Genomic DNA, 19,035 nt, shown 5'->3' with positions numbered 1-19,035 from the left:
TCAAGTGCAGGTTTCAGTTAGTTTTAAATCAGCGATTCCCAAACTGTGGTTCAGGGACCAGAGGTGAGAGAAGGGGACCATTTGCCATTTACCATTTTAAAAAGTGGGGGATATAGACTATGGTAGTCCTAAATCCCAGTTTGACAGTGGCTTAGTGGTTCTCACACAGAGGGGCAGGGCCTGGATTGAGATCATTATGTTCCACTTTTGCCCTGCACTACTGTACTGGGTACAGTAGGGCCCCCGTCTGGCTTTTTGCTTAGGGCCCCAGAAGGGCCAGCGCTGGCTCTGCTTCTCCCCTTGCTGCAGGAAATGGCTGAACTACGGGACACTCCTCTATTTTCTAATAAGGATATAGCCCCCCAGCTGAATGAATCGCGTACAAGTGGATGTGTTCTTTCCGTTTATTCTTCCATGTTGCACATTACCACCGTAAAAGCTAAAAACATGTACAATGAATTAGTTATCAGTCACAATACAAAACCAAAACAACCGTCATGAGCACCGTAAGGCATACCTTTTTTCCCCATTTCAGCTACGTAGACACTAGACCATCTTTCACCCGCGCCATGACACATTTGAACATTTCCCCCTCACCAAAACAGGAAATGACGTCACATAACGGAAGTGCAATAATGAAATCAAAGCAGGTCTATCTGGCCCTTACAAAGGATAATCACATTTTGTATCCAGTACACTAAGCCTATAGCATATATTTTTATTACAAATGATAATAATTATATTATAAATAATAAGACACAAAAATCTTGAAGCCCGACCCAAACCCAACTGTCACGCGCGACATCTCTGTTAGACCTGGGCTCACTTGGTTGTTTCAGCTCAAATAAATTATACAAATGTAAAATAAATCGTCTTTTATGGAATAATTTAACATTATTGTTCTGTTTTATGGTTCTAGAAGAACAATATTGTAGTATAGGTATGGAAGAAAATATATTGCTCAGGTATCAGTATCGGAAGAAATTTAACGGTTCTCAGCCCACCTCAGCAGATCATTTTTCCAACTCAGACAAAAAGCCCTGGCTCTGTGTTCAGCAGGAGGTGCTAGTTTATGAAGCTGAAGTCATTCTCCGGCAGATGACGATGAGATCCATCCAGATCTATAAACTGTATGTCAGAGACTGCTGTTTCAGTTTTCATTCGACCCGTTCCTTAAGTTTGGAAATCAGGAGGAACTGAAAAGATACCACAGTCAGTCTGTATGTGAGCTGTAAACAAAGGTTGATCCCTCCACAACTCAAAAAATAATTTATTTAAACCTCCCACTGAGCTTTAAAGTTTTTGATTGCCAGAATCATTTATTTACTTATTTACCTGTAATGACTGATATGAGACTCCGTAGTGCTAAAAACACTCGATCACATGAAAATCAAGATCCAAGCTCAAACAGAAAGAATGTTTAAGGTATAAATTCTTTATCAAGTTTGAAAGAAATGTATTTATTTTATTTATAAAGAAGCATTGGGTAAGTACCATTTTACTACAGGTTTTGCACTTAGTTTTGCACCGTAGTTAGACATGTGGTTTTATTTATTCATTTATTTTTTTTTAAAAAGGAATGTGTATTAATAAACATTGACTGTTTTGCTAATGAGCACAATAATACAGTTAATTTTCATTGGCATTAATTTAGCTTGAAGTAGTAAAGGCAGACTAAACACATTCAGCTATGTATCCTGTTAGCTAGCAAATATCATTTGACCAATCCTGTTAGTTGTGATATTAAATAATAATAAAGGGATGTAGCTAGAACTGTATTAAACCAAACATTGTGTAGTGCTGCCACTTTGTGATATTGCGACCAGTCTCGCCTTTGCTAATTTACCCGAGAAACCTGTCATTGTCTGTGCCAAAGCATTTTGCTAAAAAATCCTGCTTTGATCGTCTTTTTCTTTTTTAGCAGTAAAAGCAGTCCTTCGGTCCTGGCCTTGAAAGTTCCTGATAAAAAGCCTAAGGTACAAATCAGATATAGGATGGAATTCGAACCCATGCGTGCAGATTGGCTTCCTGCTAAAACCAAATACTTTACTACCCTAACAGGTTCCACTTTATTTTACACTACCTTGATACATTGTACCAGACTAAATTTAGTATGATATAAACTGCTCCGTAACAATGTGTAATAATTTGTACCTATGTAGTCCATACACGATGGAATAATGTGTATTAGTACTTTGGAGGTATATAATGTAATAGGACACAGTGTTTCCCACAGAATTCAAGGAGACTGTAGTGGGCGAAGCGGGGAGTCCGGGGGCCCTCCCCCGGGAGATTTGTTTTTTATTTAGATGAGAAAGAAGAAAGAAAGAGACTATAATATGTTCCAGCTATGTCCTTATGTGTAGAATGAGCTCAGACCTTCTCACCACAACTGCCTCTAAAACCCTGCACTGTCCCTCAAAAAGTTGTTACTATGGGTCCGAATTGCAGTCATGCACGAGCTTAATATAGAAGGTGCAGTTATGCATATGACCAGAGGTGGCAGTAGTGAGTATAAAATGTATATAATGTAATGGATGAGTTTTCTTTCAGGGGGCGCAGGCCCTTGATTATTCTCTCAGCTCCGCCTCTGCAGCGCCCAGATACAGACTCTGAACCTCAGCCTGAGGCTGCAGAGAGAAAACACTGACCAACAGCTCTCACGTCTCTCTCGTGTAGGGAAAGAGTGAGAGAGAGAGGGAGGGGAGAGAACTAAAGTTTAGAACAGGGGTCCTGGATTTCATTTCACTGTGATCCAAAAAAATAAAAAAATATGATTATCATGCAAATGTCTGGAACATAATTTACAGTAATAATAATTTGTGTGCTTTGACAACAATCAAATTAAAAACAAAACAATTCATTTTAGTTTTGTTTTTACTCTAAAATTACATTTTGAGGTTCTAAATAACAGAATATGTAGATACACAATGTACCAATGTAGTGCTGTGTTTCTCCTCTTCGCTCAGCTCAGCAATGAGCCCTGTTTAGTCCAAGTTTAATCCTGGTTTTGTCCTGGTTTGGTCTTGGTTTAGTACAGGTTTGGTCCAAGTTTAATCCTGTTTTAGTCCTGGTATGGGCCAGGTTTGGCCCAAGTTTAATCCTGGTTTAGTCCTGGTTTTCATCCAGGTTTGGTCCAAATTTAATTCTGGTTTAGTCCTGGCTTAATCCAGGTTTGGTCCTAGTTTAGTCCTGGTTTCTTCCAGGTTTAGTCCAGGTTTAGTCCAGGTCCTGCTCGCTGCTCCTTTGTTTTAAACGATGAGAAAGAGCCGTGCTGTTTGTGCGTAATGATCGTGCATGCATATTTAATTAGATAATTAGCGTGTTCTCAGTTTTAAATCTTTAGCGAGCCGTACTAAAATATGTTAAGGAGCTCAGAGGCTGCAGTTTCTCTTTCTGTTTTGTTCTTTCTGTTCACCGGGCCGGGCGGCGCGTGGAGCGGCTTCAAAAACGTAAGCTACAACACAAACTTGTAAATATTGTCCCGTTCACCCACTGTTTCTTATTACGTTTCTTATAACATTACGTTAAAACTGAGCAAATGCAAATAAGAAGCTCCGATTTACATTTGTATTAGTGTGATACGACCACTGGCATTGAGGAGGAGTTGACTCTGAATAAGTCGTTCTCCTCTCAGACTTTATGCACGAGTTTTAACACATTTCTTTTGCAAAATTTGTGTTCTGTGACTCTGTTCAGATCATGTGGATCTGTTTAGATCCATTTATCCTGCAATCTCACATTTTCCTAACATAAATAACATGCAGCTTCTATATGGGCTATGTAAATGTCTTTAAAAATGCTTATATCATCGTTCATCACGATGGTTCACTGTAAACATTGTCAATGGCCAAATAAGGGAACATCGCCCAACCCTAATCCACACTCGTCTTCATGTTATTTAAAGTGTATTTTTATTTACCAAGAACCGAGTTGAAAGCGTTTTTTGTGTAGCATCTTAAAGTGTAAACAATGTAAATTTAGCCAATGAAGCATAATAAGGTTAGTTTCATTGTTTGTCCATTTGTCGATAATGTCAGCTTGATAAATTAGTCAGACCAATCCTGTTTGTTCTCAAACATTTAATGATAATGACCCTTTGCCATATATTCTGTACATGTTGTGTCATGGTCTAGTATTTTACTAATATCTGAATTAAGCTGTCTGCTCTCTGCTTTCACAGCCACTTACTTTTTCAGCAGAAACAAAAGAACTGTCCTTCGAGCCGGATTTGAACCAGCGACCTAAGGATTACAGGCATGACCTCTACAGTCCTCCGCTCTACCAACTGAGCTATCGAAGGTTATAGCTCTTAATCCAGTTGTAAAAATCCCCTGGACTCAGCACAGATTAGGTCTCACATGTTCTGATATGCATGTTGATATATTTCTGTGCAGAGCTCATCCTGTTTGAGACTCAAGTACCTTTGATACTAAAAGTTTACAATGAAAAACAAACAGGGAGCATTGAATTTGAGCATCTATAGAGAGAGAGAAAAAGCTCTAATTTTTGTTTTCTATCATAGCATGGACTGAGATGTCTCTGAGGTTCTGCTGTCCAAAAAGGAACTGGAGGATGCGGGCATCGATCCCGCTACCTCTCGCATGCTAAGCGAGCGCTCTACCATTTGAGCTAATCCCCCTCCAGCTCCAGGAGTCTGTGAGTCTAAGGGTGTATTCAGACCTGCACTGTTTGGTCCACTTTAAATGGACCAGGGTTCGTTTTGAACGCTGTTCCGTATTTTTTATTCAGGTGTGATCAAAGAACCAGACCGAGACCCACTTTTTCAGGTGGTCTCGGTCCGCTTCTAAACGGACTCTGGTCCAGTTCGCTCCAGGAGTGAATATAAACCACGGTTGATCCGAAATAACTGCGGGATACATGCGCCTTTTTGAGCTTAACAAGCTACTGGATGGATACTACAACCAATGAGCCGTGGACAGACCTGGGGCAACGAAGAGACACTGAGCTCCTGGATATTTAGGCAGATGCACTAACTCAACAGCTGGAAAAGACACACAAAAATGTGTTTAAGGAGAAAATGAAATGATAAATACTAGGGGTGTAACGGTTCACAGGGATGTATTGAACCGTTCGGTTCGGCCTGTTCGGTTCGGTCCACTTGCGTACCGTTTCGGTGTATTATTTTCATTAAATAATGTAAATTTATTATTAGCGTCATATTAAGTGCCGCGGAACAAAGTTCCTACGCGAGTTTCCGCACGGACGCTATTGAGTGACGTACATTGAAGCTGCATGAGTAGCCGAGAGAAACTACAGGCGCTGGCTTTAAGTATTTGATTAAAAGTCTTGAGCCTCGCTACAATATCCCGTCACGTCCGCACTTCAGCCAAAAAGTTACACCAGCGCTCAGAGCCGGTTCTTCCTATACGCAAACTACGCAAGGTGCGTAGTGTTGTTTCACTGATTAATCAACGCGTTGTTACGACACAGGCTCTTCCAGCGCGCACTCACTCTCCGCCTACTTCGCCACATATAACACCAAAACGGAGTAGTCTGGTGAAGTGAATGAGCAGGAGAGACCGACCGCCTTCCCCCTGTCTCTTCCAAAGCGCGAGTGCTTCTCCGCTCGTGTCCCCGCTCGGCCGTCTGTCTCCCGGTGCTCGCTTCGCCTCATGCGCGGCTCCTCCGCGGTTGCATCATGTCACCTGTGTCCCGGGCGCAGCTCTCATGTTTTCTCTGCGCAGACTCTGGGCCTCACTCACATTTAAACCCTCTTCTTACTGTGTCTGGTGAGTCTAGAGTATCAGGACAGTAGTTTGGCGAGTAGACGAGAGTAAAAAGCCGTTCACTGTGGCCTTTTTGTTGAGTTGAATCCACATGGTTCTCATGAGTTACAGTAACTCTCATTATAAGAGTGCAATTTATTTAAAATATCACCCAAATGGGTCACTTTTATTTATTTTATGCAAGAATTCTATTGTGTATTGGCAGCTTTTCAAAAGAAAAATTTTGTTGGTTCTTATTTATTTGTACCGAAAATTAACCGAACCGAGCCCTCCAAAACCGTGAACCGAACCGAATACAATTTTAGCGTACCGTTACACCCCTAATAAATACCAACAGTTTGTCCCGTGGACATAATAGAAACAAAATGCTCAGCAGACGACACTACGTCCGCACAAAACACCTCTTCCTCCAGCTGCTCCGGTGAAGCTGAGGTTAATGGTAAGTGGTTCAGCCTCTTACATTTCTTTTATTATAATGGTAAGCGTCATATTTTCATTTTTATTTTAGTTTGTTGTGGTCATTGCCGTCCAATGGGAGCCTCGATCATCACACACGCGTATGTGTTTACAAAATATAGTTCTCTTGCAAAAAGTACAGTCTGAGTACGAACAGCACCAAACGAAATAAAGTCCGCTTCTGATCCGGAACAAACAAGCAGAGCAAAGGATTTTTCTGGTCTGAATACACCGTAAGCTCTGCTTCTCAGCAGGGCTCAGAGGCATGAGGTCTCCGTCATTTGCACTTCTAAAGCCCACATCCCTGTATGTCCAGCCTGTCTTTACTCGGCTCCAGGGATTCTCTACTAAAGGTGTCCTTCCACGGCATATGGCTCTACCGTGCAGGCCACGATCTATGTACTCGCCTTGTCACGTACAATATTGTTGGTTTGAACATTCTCATTGGATGTAACATTATTTAAAAAATATAGCACCAGTCGGTTTCATTTGTGTCCTCACTTTAGAGCTCAAGTGTGCTGCTTTTCAGTGTCGTAGAACTGGTGACTTCGGTGAGGATCAGCAGAATAAGGGAAGGCTCGTAGACGGGGAGCACTGAGCATGTTTTTGCCTTTTTCATTGCCAAAGTAAAATCTAGTCGGGCGACTATAGGCATTTCATAATGGCAATAATTAATAGCGATTAATCGTGATTGTTTTAAATTTAGATTTGCAATTAATCACTTAATTTGTTTTTTATAAATTGGACCTAGAATTAACACATTACTACCAGATATGTAGTTAATTCTAGGTCAGGTAAGGTCATTAACTTAAACATATATTCTGTTTTGTTGTGGTCTTTTACACAGAATATATTTGAATTCAGCAGAATGAAAATAAAGCCAAAAAACTCCTTCGAGCCGGATTTGAACCAGCGACCTAAGGATTACAGTCCTGACATCTACAGTCCTCCGCTCTACCAACTGAGCTATCGAAGGTGATGGCCTAGAAAAATCTGCAAATTATAAAATTCTTCTCTGTGTTGTTTAAATGAGATCTGGTTGGTTGCCAAGTTTTTCAGAATCAGAATAGTATTCATTGCCATGGTTATGAACAGGTTCACAACCAGGATTTTTTTATTTTTCAGGCAATCGTGAAACATAAAACATGTAACACATAACTTAGAGATATAATAAGATATAAATAATGTTAAGACTGTAAGGGCATGCTTAAGACGATTAAACTATGGTCAAGACAACAAAAATTGCCATAGAACAACAGTGAGTGTATTTAGAGATGTTAAGTGATAGCAGATATGAGTGTGGACATACCACATAGTGCAATAGAGCAGTGCAAAACCCCCGGCGGGGGTTGTATGGATTCCCCACCTTGACTCAGTATTAGGCTTTATAGACGTTCTTTTTATTGAGGATTAACATTTCATGGCATTTCCAAATCGCAGAGGCACATGATTTTGGCCCCAGCTGAAGTGAATGTAGCGGCGAGAGACGGCGGCCCGCTTTTCTTTACTCAGCCTAGTTAAGGTTTGGGAATGTTTTGGATAAAGATAGAAACTTATCTCATAAGCACTGACTAAAACACAATTAAGATGCTAATTTAAGATGCTAATAGCAAGAAATTATTTAGGCTATTTACAAGAGAAATACAGTATTACAGTATGCAAATGTATAAATGTGGAATATTTTGAATTATATTTAAAATCAAACTCGCAATATTGATTTTTGGCTAAATCGTTCAGCCCTAACTTAAAGCAATTTCATAAGGAATTAAATACCGTTTTGGTATGAACACAGAAAGCATGATGATAAACGAATGTGCAGGCTGCGCTGTTGGAAAAGCCTTGTGTGATTTTCGCCATATGTTTTGGTGAATGTTCGGGAACAGCTGATGCATCCATGTCTTTAACGCTGTTTTATAAAATTATTATCTGTTACAGCGCAGTTTTTACAGGTCCTGAATTTGTTCATTCATCCATTTTATCCCCCTGCTTTTATGGTCCTCTTAAATCAGCACAAAAACACACTCCTTCGAGCCGGATTTGAACCAGCGACCTAAGGATTTCAATCATGAATTCTACAGTCCTCCGCTCTACCAACTGAGCTATCGAAGGTGACAGGAGAAACCGGTATGTTTACCAACAAAGGGGTGCTATATTTAGGAGGCACTTTGACATCCATAGTAAAGTCATGTAACTGCTCACGTAACCGAAATGTATTAGGGAAAACGTGGAAGAGCTTGGTCGCATCTATCTTCGTCCCCATTTGGGTCCATGAGGAGAGGAGAAGAGGCTAAATGCTAGCAACATGTTTGGTGTTTTTGCATGAGTGGCCCTTAATTTTGCGCCCTTTCAAGGACCTAATGTCAAAAAATGTACACTCCAAAAAAGAACCTTAAAATAACCATACATTCATATTTTTTTCTGCTTCTTTTTACACAAATCTTCAGGTCAAAATGACCAAAGGCCACACGAGGGTTTAAGACCAGACAGGTAAAGATCAACTCATTTAAGCTAAGGTAAGCTACGGTGGCCTATTTCTTTAAGTCACATGTTAAACCCCTTGCAGCTTGTCACTGTTGTGGATATAGCTGTAACATCTGTTGTCAAAAAGAAATATGTCCAGACTCTCGAGGTCAACTACATTTGGCTTTACTGTTCATTGTTCTATTAATATGTCCTAATATTGAATTAAAGTAATGAATCTGTATTATAAACACATAAACCATATCTATAAACCGTTTATATGACATTATTTAACAATCACTGAGGGGGGCCTCAGAGACATCTGAGCTGAGCAAAGAGACTTCATCACTGCAGGTGGTCGTCTCTTATACTGAAATAGACGAGGGAGTTTTGCGGAGTGGCAGGGGCTTAGTAGCCAACAACATGACTGGAAGAGGAAAAAGAATTGGAGGATGCGGGCATCGATCCCGCTACCTCTCGCTTGCGCCTGCTGCATTCTGATTTTAGAGCAAAGTAAGCCCAAGTAAGCCCACAGGCAACCAATCAGCGCACGGCCTCATGCTCCCCTCGGGCCAATCACGTCGCGAGCTGGTGGGCTTACTTTCGACCAATCACGCTGCACCTCCCGGCTCCTTCATAAAGTCACGGAGGAAAGTGCGGAGATGTCATTCATCTGTCTGGACACCTTTAGCGATCGGTAAGTTTAAACATATTTACTTTTTTAACAGCTAAGTGTGTTAGACACGAAGGGTATCTTGTTGTTAGCAGCACATTAATGGTTGTTAGCAGCATGACATAGTTTTTGCGGAGAAAAACATCTATATTAACGATGCGTGGCGTCACTTCAATGCTTCCTAACGAGCTTTTTTATTACAAATATTGTGTTCATCACAAAGACAGTACATAATACTGACATTATCTGAGGTGTACATCCATGTTTTACCTGTTGGATGTGTGTTTTTAGCGCGCCTGAAGCGCCTAACGTAGCTACATGTATGCTGTAGTAATAATATTAATATGCATTATTTTCGTAATGTAATCTAGCACATTTAGCCTTCACGTTATATTGTGTGCGTTCCTGTAATCTCTGCTACAATTGCTAGACACAACAAAACGATTCATGCATGGCATTTGTTTAATGATTGTTAATAGTGTCATTAAATGATGTTACAGAATAATACAGTTACATCCCGCCTAAAAAAATGCGGGTGTATTTTGGGCGGGCTGGATGCTGTCAAGATGCTGATGGTGGTACAACGTAGCTAAATATGATAAGTCTGTACGGTATTTTAATATGAATTAATACTACTACAATTACTTAGTGACTCCAGGGCAGCAGTGGGTGACATTTGTAAATGAATAAAACCCATTTGTAAGTTATTTCAATGATGACAGGTTTTATAAATCCAGTGTTTCAATTATTAAATGTTTTACAGTCATGTACAGGCAGGGCTAGTCAAGACAGGTTTATTTGTAGAGCACAATTTGTAAACAAGGCCATTAAAAGGGATTCACAGTGGTATAAAATAACAATAATGTAGTAGTGCAGTACAGTGTAGTAAAATGCTTTCAGCTCTAATATGACAGCTATGTAACGTTCTGTTTATGCCTGTGTCCTTTCAGATTATGCATGCATATCCAGTTTTCCGCAAAACCTCGGAAGGTCGACTCCTCATGGGGCCAACTGAGGAGGCCAATAGGAGTGAGATCGTGGTGGCAGGGAGAGCCAGGTGTAAGGAGGAGGTCCTGGCTGAGGCCACTGCCTTTGTGAGGCAGAATCGAGGGAATCCTGGAGACGAGTTCTTGGTTCTGGCTCATTGCAAGATCCAGTTTGGGAAACACCAGGGCCAGCGGTTCCTGTGGCTGCTGGAGAACTCACTGGGGTATGCAGTGTATCTGGTCAGCAGCATCATGGGGGAGGAGGAGAGGGACAACCCGCTGTCGGCCAATAAACACCTGTTCCTTAGATACACCTCACAGATCAGGGAGATAGGGGAGGCTGTGGAGGTGCACCAGAGAAAACAGGCCATGCTGCAGGAGGCCCAGAGGACGGGAGACTCTGGTTGTCTGATGGTGGAGTTTGGTGACTTCAAGGGTAGGTCAATGAAGGAGGTGTATGAGGACCCAAGCAAGGAAGCCCGGGCTCTCATCAACTACCTCAAGAAGGCAAAGGCCAGGCCTAACACCAACATGGCCCTCTTCAAAGCATACGTGCTGAAGAGGCAGGCTCCAGCCCACCTGCCCACCACTCCTGTGCCCGCTGCATCTGCCCCCTCTGCTGCTGTGCCCACTGCCACTGTGTCTGTTCCTCCTCCACCTGCTGCCACTCAGAGCAGGCCGCTGCTGGCTGCCAATGTGAAGGCCCTGTTGGCGCGGGGGAAGCATTTGTCTGCTTCACAGCTGGCACAAAAGCTTTTGTCGCCAGCCAAACCCTGTAAGTGATTTGTAAGCTTTAAAATTATTACAGTGTATATGCAGTATGTATGTCTCACAACAAGACGTGTTTTGTTAACAGCTGTAGGACCACGTTGCCCTCCTGTGTCTGAGTCCGCAGCCCGGAGACGGCTCTTTACATCTGGTGAGTATCAGTTGACGCATACAGGTGAGTTTGTGACATGTGCTCAGTGTTTTATGTTATTTTACAGACTCTCCTGCTGGGGATTTTTTTGAGGAGGAAGATGACGAGGAGATGGCAACTGTAGCCTCACAAGCTGAGGGGCAACTTGCTCAAGGTATGTAAATCTCAAACAATATTTTACAAACAATTCTGTGACAACAGTATTTTTTAAATGACATATGTTCTTTTATTTTGCAACACAGAGGAATGGCACTTCTCAGGTGTCAATCTACATTCACTCGTTTGAGTGAACATCTTCAAAGCAAAAAGAGAATTTAAAGGTGTATGTAAAAGGTTTTAACTTAATTTTTTGTCATAACCACTTACTAAAGCTCATTCTTGTCATCTCACACATTCCCCACTCCCCTTAGAATAGGTGGCTGTTGTAGTTAGCGGCGCTTACAGTGCTTGGGCTGCTTTGCTTCACCTTTGGCTGATCCCATCTCCTTTTTCTTCTTGTATTTGTCCTAATGGTGCTTGGGTGAAAAACTTTTCACTGCTTCCTCCCATCGTTTCATCATCATGTCGCCTGTCTACTAATCATACATGCTTTGTACGAAACCATGTAATCGCAGTAGCTGTCCAGCAGAGCTGAAAAAGTCATCTAATGAAAGTCTAATCCAATAAGATAATTATGTTGTGTCTTTTTACGCTCCAGTCACTGCGGCTTCGAGAGGCCCTGCCCTGGCCCCTGCTCCTGTCCCAGCTTGTGCTCCTGCCCTGGCCCCTGCCCCAGCCCCTCCTGCTGCTCCTGCCCCAGCCCCTGCTGCTGCTCCTGCTCCAGCCCCTGCTGCTGCTCCTGCTCCAGCATTGTGGACCCCTGGCCAGGTGTCCCATCCGCCCGCAGAGCTTCCAGTGCACTGGAACGAGCAGCTCCCATCTTTCCAGCAGGACTGGATCAGGAAGACTCTGTTCAGGGCCAACACCAGAACAGGGAAGCCAGAGCTGACGCCACACCCCAATTTCTGGTGGTACCCTCCCCAGCCCCCAACCGTCTTCACCCAGCCCCCTGCCTCTCCTGATGTCTTCTTCTGCCGCCCTTTGTTCCTCTGGATGCCGCTGAAGATGTGGTCCATTCCACTCGTCTGTGTCCAGCCAGCCTGCAATAGCCACAAGCTGACAGCTGCAGGTATTTACCGCACTGTGCGCAAGGTCCTGGACATAGACGGGTGGTATGACATGGCCACAGAGTATCTGGAGTGCAAATGGTGCAAGAAGAAGTATCCAGCCTGGTCTGAAGACATCCTGGGACAGCTGGACATGGGACACCGCAGGAAATTCCCCGCCATTCTGACCTACAGGTAGAACACATTCATAATTAGACCAATGAACTGTAATGTGTTGTACTGCATACAATTAAATACATTGTTTTACTGACAGTAACATTGAAATAACAAGATGTGGCATTGAACAGAATTATTTGACTGTCTGTAGGTACTCGTGTGACTACCGTGTGGTCATTATGATGCGGGAGAGGACCCAGGGCAACAGCGTCACACAGCTTCACAAGAAGCTACAGGAGCAGCACACAGCAGCGTGGTCACAGCGGACACTGGAGTACCTCACTGTCTGTGAGCCCTTCACAGACTCCTCCATCATTGAGCCTCCAGTGTTCTCTGCGCCCCCGCCCCTCCCACCCATCCCCAAACCCAAGTGGCTGCTGTCTGTGTACGCCAGGGACGTCCTCTCGCGGCTACCTGAGGTCAAGGCCAAAATTACATCGGCCTTTGGCTCTGTCCTCAAGATGGACTCCACTAAAAAGGTATAAAAAGTCAAGTTTGAATAATAATCATTTTTATTATCTTACATTATCTTACATTTGTTTTTCTACTGTTTTTTACATAGGTCACCAAAAAGCTGGCTGGCGCTGCTGCCAACACTGCTGGTTGGTGCACCAATGTGGGTAATGAGCACGGCCAGGTGTTGGTGTCAGTGCTCACAGCGGCAGAGGGACATGGATTGTGGCCCATGGCGGCGGGGCTCATGAAGAGGTACAGGGAGGCGGGAGTGGCACCGCCTGCCATCATGTATGTGGACAGAGACTGCTGCAGCCCACACGGACAGTCGCAGGTCAGAGCCATGTTCGCAGAGTGGGATGAGCTCCAAGTGCGCCTGGACATCTGGCACTTCATGCGGCGCTTTGCGGCAGGTGTCATCACGGAGGCTCATCCGCTCTACGGCGCCTACATGACTCGGCTCTCCAGGTGCATCTTTGAGCTGGATCCACATGACGTCGCTGCTCTTCGGCTGGCCAAGCAGGGGGAGCTACAGGCCAGAGGAGCTGGTCCAGTCTCAGAGAAGGCCCTGGACAAGCTGATCACCAGGAAGGAGTTGGCCCTGCACTGTCGTAAGCGGACCAGAGGAGTGGAGGAGACCACCAGGAGGATAAAGGCGCTCATTACGGAGATGGACAGTGAGAAGGGGAGGGACACTCTGGGCGTACCACTGCTGGACCACGAGCGCATCCAACAGGTCTGGATAGACCAGCAGAGGCACATCGCCTGTATTCAGGACCCAGAGGGCTTCCCTCTGTACCAGAAAACAGGCACCCTGAAGAAGGGTGGTGTGGAGCTCAGCTGCTACCGGTGCGCTCGTGGCTCCACCTCTTTGGAGTCTTTTCACCTCCATTTGAACCGCTTCATCCCAGGTAGGTTATAACTTAAAGGAAAATTTCAGTTTTAAATGATATTTGTTCTAAATACATCGCATGCATATATTTGACTTTATTTCACCTCTAGGGACCAGTGCCAGTGACGCGCATTTCCAGGCCTATCTCCTGGAAGGCCTGATGCGCTGGAACCAGGACCGTATGGATGAAGCGGTGGGGGGAAAGACTGACCTGAGGACCTACAGCAGTGCTGAGCGGGAGGCATTGGACCGGCTCAGCCGAAAAGTGCTGAAGGTGTCCCTGGATGAGCGCTATCAGCCTCCAGGGGCTTACACAGGTGAGAATTATTCATGTTAATTCAAACAAAAGATTATACGTTATACAGGTGTTTGAGTGTACATTTTTATACTTTATTTCAAATACTTCAACTATTGTTGGGAGTTATTTGTACTTTGTACAAGGCTTAATATTAGCCTTTATAGCCTAATTTCTTTCCTTTCTTTTACTAAAGTGAATTTGCTTTTTTTTGCATTTACACTTATTATTTTCTTCTTCAAATTTAGATGGTTATTTACGTTATTGTTTATTGGTCACTGGTAGGGGCTAATTGAAACATTAATGCCTTTTTGATCTGATAAACTGTAGCCTCAGTGGCCCTTTGAAAAGTTGGATTTTTTTTTTTTTTTTTCAGTTTGTTATGGACAAATAGCCACTACAGCTATTATAATGTGATTGTGCTTTGCATGTGTTCTTTCGCAGGGGAGCTGCTCGGTATGGAGTATCTATACAGTCAGTCTGGGAAATCCCTGACTGTTATGGATAACCCGGAGGAGGAGGATCGGCTGGTGGAGCAGATGGACGATGAGGTGGTTCAGGATGAAGGCTTCGTTGAGGAGGAACCAGAGGACCTCACAGTGCCTGTCCTCTTTGACCCCACTGAGACTGTCCCAGTCCACAGCAGAGGGCCGCAGGTCTTCAACCCCTGTCCCTCCGCACCAGGACCATCCTCACTGCAGCCACCCACATCCAGCCAAGGACTGCAGCGCCCTGCTCAGCCTCCTCAGCAGCGCCCTGCTCTGCCTCCTCTACACCCTCCTCCGCAGTCTCCTCAGCAGCGCCCTGCTCTGCCTCCTCTACATCCACCTCTGCAGCGCCCTGTTCACCTTCCTCAGCAGTCTCCGCAGCTGCGCCCAGCCCAGTCTCCTCTACAACCTCCTCTGCAGTCTCCGCCACAGCAGTCTTCTGTCCAGCCAAGTATTGCCTCTGGTCCTGCAACATCAACTGGGTCCAGTGTTGCAGACCAGGCTCCTGTAAGTAAGCTGCTCATTATTAGTTCATTTTTGCTTTTACACTCTGACATCTAACATGCTGTGCATTGTTATTGTAATACTTCCCTGCAGGCTCCTGTTCTTGGACCCGATGGCCTCGCGGGCTGGGATAAGGTGCAGGATCTGGCTGAGTACCTGGTGTCCCTCCGTCAGGCACTCTACCTGGACGAGCAGCAGGTCACAGAGGTCATCCGCCTGTGGACTGCTCTTCCTGATGGGGACAAGAAGAGGATCCACTATCAGCCCAGACACCAGCCCAAGCTGACCCATGGACGCTTCAAGCCGCCAAAAAACACAGGAGTGACACCGGGTGTGGAGAGTGTGAAGAGATGTCTGATCGGTCATCCTGGGGGGCCGGCTCAGTGGCCCAGCACCAGTCGCTTAGTTGAAGCCATGTGCATCAAACTTTGTGCACTGCACAAGTCCCCAACTAAAAAGGATGGAGTCCGTCTTCCTCGTTGGACCAAGGTGCTCAATGACTACCACCACATCCGAGACCTGGTGCTGAACTGCCACACTCTGATGGAGGCCACGTCACTTCAGCTGTTTGTGCTGAATCAAAGGACTCTCACTCAGTGGTAAGCACAATAGTTTTACATTGTCATTTGAAAGAAAGCTTGCAGTTATTTATAATAAATATTTTGTTTTTATTGCAGGTTTAATCGAAGGGAGAACACCCAGGAAGTGACTGTCCTCACCCAGGGTCTTGCTGCAGAAGACCGCTTCACTGTGGCCAGCTCACAGCTTCCTGCTCCACGGGAAAGGCTGGATGAGGCTCCGTCCACATCAGGGGCCCGGCACGAGTTTGTCCTTCCTCCAAACAGAGCGGGACAGGCTCCTAAGCTGCGGCCGGGCAGACGACCCGCCAGTGCTACAATTGTGCGGCCCATCACCCCAGCAGCCCCTTCTCTTCCATCAGTCCCTGCGCCAATGCCCCAGTTTGTTTTATTGAACCCTGTGCCCGCACTGGTAGCAGCAGCTGCAGGTGGCCCTTCAGCTGCTCCTCTCCTGGCTCCAACTCCAGTGTTTCCTGCCGCACCAGTTACTCCTGCTCCCACTGCCCCAGTGTCTGTGTCCCGCTTCACACAGAGAAACAGGCGACGCAGGGCAGAAGAGGAGGCCAGTGGAGCACACAAAAGAAAATATGTCCGTGAAGCGGCATATAACCAGTGCTCCAAGTGTGGCCAGCCCAAAACGAAGGAGTTTGGCCACAGCCGCTTTGGCAGTGCTACTTTTTGCCCCAGCGTCTCTGGTGGCAAATCTTTGGAGGAGTGGCTGGTTGAACAACGCCAGCAGAAACAACATGGACAGCCACCACCATAAAAATAATAATCTTGTAAATACTGTAAATATGTTAACATGTAAATATATCTTGATACTTACCTCAGCTGCAACTAATTAATGTCAAAATGTAAATACTCCTACTTGTTTAAAGATCGTTTGTAAATACTTGTAAATACATATCTATGTGTAAATACAGTTAATGTTTATTTTTTTTTACATCTTTGTGTTATGTCTTGTTTGTTACATTTATATTACAGAATGTTCTAGTGGTTTATTGTTGTTTATCAATGTCTTGTACTTAGTTTGAGTAAATAAATTTTTGTTCACCCTCCTATTCATTGTGCTGCTTAATTGCCTTGGGACAGGAATGTGCAATGTTTACTTAACTGAGGTCAGCTGCACTGTAATCACAGCAGCTTTTCTTTGAACACAAGTGTCACAGTGGGGGGTCAGTGCAGGTGCACATCACATGAACTTCAATGACCCCAGTACTTTTATGACTCCTGATTGCTATCAAGTTCAGTCTCAAATGCAGTTACACATTTGGTACATTAATAATAATAACAATAATAATAATAAACAGAAACAGCCTTAATAGTTTTGTTACAAAAATATATATTTATACTTTTATTTGACCAAACTGTACAAATAAATCATTTAAAATGAGCATTATACACAGTAAACAGTGTGTACAGTTACTTCACAATGCCTGTAACACATTATGCAGAATATGTATTTACATAAAAGCTATATTATTTATTTATAATATTAATATACAGTTATTAATTCCCAAATAAATAATAATACATGACATAAACAGTGTAATAGTATCCAAGAACTAAATATATTGAACGTAACAACGAATGGATGAAAGAATCTGCTCTCCTGCGGGACTATATAACAGGTAGGATGTGGCGGAAGGAAGACGCACGCGTCTGCTTTAACTCCAGGGTTGTGAGATCGCGGCAGCCCGGGTCTGCCATTGATATTTACAGAGTTTTTAATCTCAAAACCACGACATGCCAAAATGTTCTTCGAGGGTCCTCCTTTCATCACTCCGTGCAAACTCTCCTCCTTACGCGTCATTGGCACCGCCTTCGCGTGTGCGGGGGGGCGAGAAGATTGGGCCCCAGCTTATGCTAAGCGAGCGCTCTACCATTTGAGCTAATCCCCCAATGACTCACTGTAGGAGGAGTTTCCTGTCTCGTGTCTGCTGTTCGGAGAGGTGGGGGATGGGCGAACATGGAAAAGCTTGTGGCTACTTCCCCCGATTGTAAGGCTGAACTGAAAGCTCACGTCATAGATCTCACAATGGACAAATTCACATACAACTTCAGCCCTCTCAAACACTCAGACGCAAATAGTCAGACGATGTGCAAGTAATAGTAAATAGTATCTTATATACAATGAGTAACACAAATCATTAGAAAAGTAGGAGAAAGAATATAAATAGTAATGATAAATACTTTCATGTAGCAGCTACTGAAATGAGCTTTATGGAAGGACAGGATTAAGGGCTAGTGCATTACAAGCCTGAGAGCTAAGTATTCAGCCAATATTGACCACACAAATCCTTCTCTAGAGCATATCCCTCTCCTCTTGCAGTGGCTGTGTAGTTGACACACAGGTTTATGACAAGAAATGGTGTGAGTATATGAATGTCGTGCTTTATGACAGATGAAATGACACATGCCTCCGGCCATCTCTCAGAGGGGGATTAGCTCAAATGGTAGAGCGCTCGCTTAGCATGCGAGAGGTAGCGGGATCGATGCCCGCATCCTCCAGCTCCTTTTGACTCTCTTGTCTTTGCTCTCTCAACAGCTGCGGACTCATATTCCTTAACAACAAGCATTCTGCACAAAGTATACTTCATAACTGTAGATCAAGTGTTTATAATTTGTGTCACAAACCAGTGCCCTTTGGAAAGCTGATAAAAACAGAGGTTCAAAGGAAATACATAGATCCAAAAATACAAACTACAAATACATATTTTTCCATTGTGTATATAACCCATAGGTACAAGTTATTACACATTGTTACAGAGCTCATTACATTGTACTAAATTTAGTTAGGTACAATGTATCAAGGGTAGTGTAAATGTTACCAAATGTATTAATTTTTATTTTTGTATTTATTTTTAAATTTTTATTTCCCATAATATGTGCTTAAAAAAATGTTTATTAACACCTAACAGCGGTTTATTAAGGTTTGTTAAAGACTAACTCAGCATCAATTGTGTGTGTTACAAACTTTTATCTCAGGTTCAGGTTTCTAACGTCGGTTAAGATAAAACCTTAAGCCTTAATCAATAGCTATTTGCTGTTTAATAGTTTTGGTATGTCGCTGCTAATCAACTAATCTGGAACATGGAATTTATCTGCATTTCTGAGGTATGAAAATGTCTTGTATCAAGCTGTTTACTTCGCACCCAAAGTTAATTATTAGAATGAGGACAGTCTGAACAATGATTTTTACTAAACTAAAATATCTTCCACACAGGACCTCTTTGTAGAATCCGATAGGTCTGTCTCT

At 43.6% G+C, this 19,035-nt stretch overlaps 2 protein-coding genes across 2 annotated transcripts; both read left to right on the top strand.

The window, feature by feature from the left end:
* Positions 1-497: 497 nt before the first annotated feature.
* On the top strand, positions 498-12,051 carry LOC306972986 (uncharacterized protein; the record flags this gene model as incomplete). Its single annotated transcript, XM_079569764.1, has 7 exons — positions 498-506; positions 9,174-9,320; positions 10,290-11,100; positions 11,182-11,244; positions 11,312-11,398; positions 11,487-11,566; positions 11,942-12,051. The coding sequence occupies 6 exons, from the start codon at positions 498-500 to the stop codon at positions 11,528-11,530; spliced, it is 1,161 nt and encodes a 386-aa protein (XP_079425890.1). The 3' UTR covers positions 11,531-11,566; positions 11,942-12,051.
* A 3,189-nt stretch (positions 12,052-15,240) lies between these two features.
* LOC306972977 (uncharacterized protein) lies at positions 15,241-16,542 on the top strand (the record flags this gene model as incomplete). The annotated part of the gene is made up of 2 exons (XM_079569751.1): positions 15,241-15,797; positions 15,876-16,542. The coding sequence occupies exons 1-2, from the start codon at positions 15,613-15,615 to the stop codon at positions 16,540-16,542; spliced, it is 852 nt and encodes a 283-aa protein (XP_079425877.1). The 5' UTR covers positions 15,241-15,612.
* Between the last annotated feature and the right edge of the window lie 2,493 nt (positions 16,543-19,035).

The sequence above is a fragment of the Gobius niger genome (assembly GCF_951799975.1).
Source record: "Gobius niger genome assembly, chromosome: 1".
NCBI lineage: Eukaryota > Metazoa > Chordata > Actinopteri > Gobiiformes > Gobiidae > Gobius > Gobius niger.
Note: the sequence above shows the minus strand (reverse complement) of the source record. Positions and strands in the feature narration are given on the sequence as shown.